The sequence below is a fragment of the Setaria italica genome, chromosome IX (assembly GCF_000263155.2).
Source record: "Setaria italica strain Yugu1 chromosome IX, Setaria_italica_v2.0, whole genome shotgun sequence".
Classification (NCBI taxonomy): domain Eukaryota; kingdom Viridiplantae; phylum Streptophyta; class Magnoliopsida; order Poales; family Poaceae; genus Setaria; species Setaria italica.
In genome coordinates this window covers 17,214,666-17,218,855 of record NC_028458.1, presented here as the reverse complement: position 1 = coordinate 17,218,855, position 4,190 = coordinate 17,214,666, and the positions used below count along the sequence as shown (strand labels likewise).

Here is a 4,190-nt window from a genome sequence, read left to right as displayed (position 1 = left end):
GACCTAGCACACAATGACTCAGGATTTATACTGCTTCGGGCAACGGGCCCTACGTCCAGTCGGGGGTCGGTCGGTCGATTGTATTCCTGAGTCTAGGTGCTCAAAGTTTGCAGCGGGGATACAAACGAGTGAGGAGTGGAGAAGGAGGTGTTCGAGGCTCGGTCGTGCTCTGGTCCGAGTGGAGGAGAGTGATGGGGGCTCAAATGTGCGCTAAGTGTTGGAGAGAGTCAGAGAGTCTTCGATCGATCGAGAGAGAGAGAGCGCCCCCCTTTATAGTTCAAGGGGACGGCCTTACAAGTCAGAGAGAGGGAGAGAAAAGGTGCACGGGTGCTGCCTAATCTTGTTAGTGCCCACGTTGTCGGGTACGGGGTGGCCATCGCCCTCCATCCCTATTCATCTCGTCAGGTCGCTCCATCGTGACGGGTAGGTAGCATAGTGCCCACCTGACATGGCAGGGTGGTACTGTGCGTTGCGTGCACAGGGCGTGGCGAGGTACAGTCCTCTGTATGGCGGTTGACCTGAGCGTCTTCCCTTATCCGCTCCACCTGCTCCCCAAGCCTATGCCGAGTGGGTGTCCCCAGTCGGTCGTCCCGATCAGTCCGACTGAGGGAGCGATATGCGCCGGTCCGATCAGAGGTACATCCCCGATCGGGGGAGCTTGGTCGGAGTCGGATTGTGGCCCTAGCCTCGACCAGGCCCCTTGGTCGGGGCGCCAACAAGGCCTCCTGATCGGGAGCGCCGGTCGGTGGCCGGATCGTGGTCACGACCTACCATCGCGTATAAGGGCCGGCCCAGGCGCGCATCATCGTTGTGCCGCCTGTTGGGCCGAGCGTTGTGAAAAGGAGGATTCATTGGGGACCCCAGGTCTATGAACCCGTCAAATGGCATTTCTCATCCTCCTCTAATGTCATGCACTAGTACTTTCGCTATACTATTGTGTTTTTTCATATTCGTGTTGTGTTAAATACTACTCCATCCGTCCCAAATTGTAAGTCAATTTAGATTTTTAGATTCATGACCTAGAAATGCTAAAACGACCTACAATTTGGGACGGATGGAGTATTAGAATAGCTAGCAAGCGTGAATTTTGAAGAAAAATCAAATATTCAAAATCACTTCATAAGAAAAAAGCGTTCCCTTATTACTGAGATTAATCCTACAAAATTCCTTAAAAGATCCATGCAATTGTCCTGGAAAAACAAAGACTATTGGAATCGAACTTTAATTAGTAGGAAGCATCACCCGTCAAAATCATCAAAATTCAATCTTCACTGATCTCGGGTTGAAGGAAATCAAAGGGAGCGGCGCCATTAGTGATAACTAGCATCAAGGCAAAACCTCAACAGTGAATTTTATCAATCATCCTTGGACCATGATGACTCGATCAGATGATTTATACGACATCCCCATGCTGCCGCCGCCAACGACCGTCCCTTTTCGGTGATCTGCAGATCATCCGGATCAGACCGATTACTCTATTGCATGCAAATAACAGCTTTTGTTCCTCTCATCTAGAGTTTTTTGCTTTAAACCCTAGTGCGTTTCCTTTACTCTTTTCTTTAGGGTTGTAGTCGGTAGAGGCGACACTTTGTGATCTGCTCCCACCTCGATCCTATGCATGACTGACTCGATGACATTTTTTTTTGAAGCTATCCGTTATCCAAAGACCATGTTCCAAACTTCGACACGTGATGTACTGTGAAGTTACATACTTTCGGATTTAATTTGCTAGTAGTACAAGGATAAGATCATCCAAAAAATTTAGAATCAGTTCACTACTACACAAGATCCTATCACCGTCGGTCCCAAAAACGACATCACCGTCGGTTATGGGTGTTGTTGGTAAAGGGTCAACGGCATCCCCTCACCAACGGAGCTGAACCCAGCGGTGATGTTCATTAGAAAGAGACAAAAAAAATCAGCCCACCCTCCGGCCGCCACCCGGTGGTGATTAGAGAGGAGATTGGGAGAGAGAGGGGGGGAGAGAGAGAGGACAGGACCGGGTCGGGGAGGGGGGCTGGGAGTGGATAAGGGAGAGGAGAGAGGGGGGAGAGAGAGGGGAGGGGCTTGCCGCTCGGAGGGGAGGGGTGGCAGGGGGAGGTGAGGGACGCGCACGGTGGGAGATGAAGGGGTGGCGGTGGGGATGGAGTGAGGGACGGGAGAGGATAAGAGAGCGGACGTCAGGTTGATAAAAAAAGAGTAGGTGATAAAATTTTTGGATTTGGAGGTCTGCTTTAATTTCATCACCGAACTTATTTATGGACTGGCAGTGAAAAGAAACATTATCAATGGAAGACATCACCACCGGTCTCGTAAAACCGGCTTCCCGATCTGTGATGACATCCCCTGTATGTTCAGCACTAGTACTTTGCATTGCAAGCGGGCGAATCTCGTAGCCATGCATGCATGTTCTGGGATCGATTCGGCAGGCCACACCTATGCAGTGGAACGCATTTTGCACGTGAGTATGTGACATGCAACACCGCCGGCGCCGCTGCGCGCGTGTCGACACGTCCATGCATGTGCATGCAGCTCCGCGCAATGGAATGATGGAACAGGACACCGCGCCGAACCGCCACCTGATCTTAAAGCCCTACCAGCAAACCGAATGCACACATGCTTATGGACTGCACGACGGCGATTCCGAAAAATAAAGATGCCTGAAATCGGCTTTTGCCTGAACCATTCCGATGACCGTCGGTCACAGTGGATTCCTCGTCACCATGTACGCGAGTGAGTCAGTGCGTGCGTGCCGCTTGGCTGGGTCTCGCTGGCCGCTGGCGACGTTGACGCCTGTCGGGACACACCCCAACCGCGAGCTTATTATAAAAGCTGCACAATGGGTGGTTTCTTCTGCACAGGATCTTCAGTTCAGAAGCTACCAGCTGCAGAGATAGCTCGTGTGCTCGGAGCAAAGAGGGAAGCTAGTTGCGAGGGTAGCTACAACCTTGTGAGAAGTGTGTGAGCGATCAAGAGGCGATGGCAACCCAGCTGCAGCTGAGCCTGTACGCCAGCGGCAGCAGGAGCAGCGGCCGGTCGGCGGCGGCGGCGGTGAAGCAGCTGCTGTCGAGGCTGAGGTCCTCCTGGAGGAGGAGACGCGCCGCGCGGCCGAGGCAGGCCGCGGTGAGGTTCGGCTACGACTTGCACAGCTACTCCCAGAACTTCGACGACGGCCTTGGCTCCTTCGACGGCCACCGCTTGTAGCTAGCTACAACGATTCCTTGGATTTGTTCAGTAGTTCTATACTTGTACGTGTAACTGATTTTGGGGATAGTACCAGCTGATTTCCAGTGACAATTAGATAGCTAGCTAGCTAGCTCGTGGAGTCTTTGTACAGTATCTAATTAATCTTCTGTGTTGTCAGCTATACATGCAAGACTAAGTCAAATCTGCCATCTATCCATCTACAGAATTATGTTTTGTTCAGCTGTTGGAAGCTTGGAATGGAATGGCTTCTATCTAACCTGATCGGCTGATTCTGACTTCTGAGATCTTGCGTTCTCTGTTCTGATTTGTGCCACACACCCTGAACCAATTGTTCATCGATCGGCCCAAACTGTCTGCAGCTTCTCGTAGATTTTTGGGTGGAGGGAGATCGCTGAAACTGTGAATGCCACTAAAATAAACACGGAAACTTGATGGCCTTATGTTTCTTGTTCAGCACAGAGGTAACTAGTGATCCAGCTAGTGTAGATAAACCGGTGTAGCCAGTTCCGTTACCATTGGACACTCTAGTTTTGGTTTTCTTTTAGCTGACGTCGCATGTTCTCGTACAAAATTTGTTGAACCGACAGGTATTCGCATTTCTTTTGGCATAATAGTGGAATAAAATCATCTTAGGCGCTGCATTAATCAAGGATGTAGAAGCATAACAAATTCTATTTTTGTAAGCAACAAGAAATATAGGCATTCGTTAAGTGACCAAAAGAGTTACTCCTGCAACTTTTGCTCATGTTTGCAGTTCATGACTTATATTTATACTAGATTGGTTCTCATGCTTTTACCTACATATTGCTGCATTTATAAGGCGACCTTTACGATCCTCAACAAAAGAAGAGATGAAATTTAAACAAATCTTATGGGAACTTTTGAAGCTGATTCCAAACGAAAAATCGTTCTATGCAGCAATCACACAAATTTGTTCCTTGTAGCCAAGTTAAAGCTACTACTCCTAACAAGTAGCCGTGTAA

General features: G+C 49.6%; 1 protein-coding gene across 1 annotated transcript; it reads left to right on the top strand.

The window, feature by feature from the left end:
- The first annotated feature begins 2,861 nt into the window (after positions 1-2,861).
- Positions 2,862-3,445, top strand: LOC101782272. The gene has a single exon (XM_004982866.3). It carries the CDS (start codon positions 2,980-2,982, stop codon positions 3,202-3,204), a length of 225 nt encoding a protein of 74 aa, XP_004982923.1. The 5' UTR covers positions 2,862-2,979; the 3' UTR covers positions 3,205-3,445.
- Positions 3,446-4,190: the final 745 nt, after the last annotated feature.

Excerpts from the sequence above, each read along its gene's own strand:
- LOC101782272 (XM_004982866.3), top strand. The coding sequence starts at position 2,980 with ATGGCAACCCAGCTGCAGCTGAGCCTGTACGCCAGCGGCAGCAGGAGC.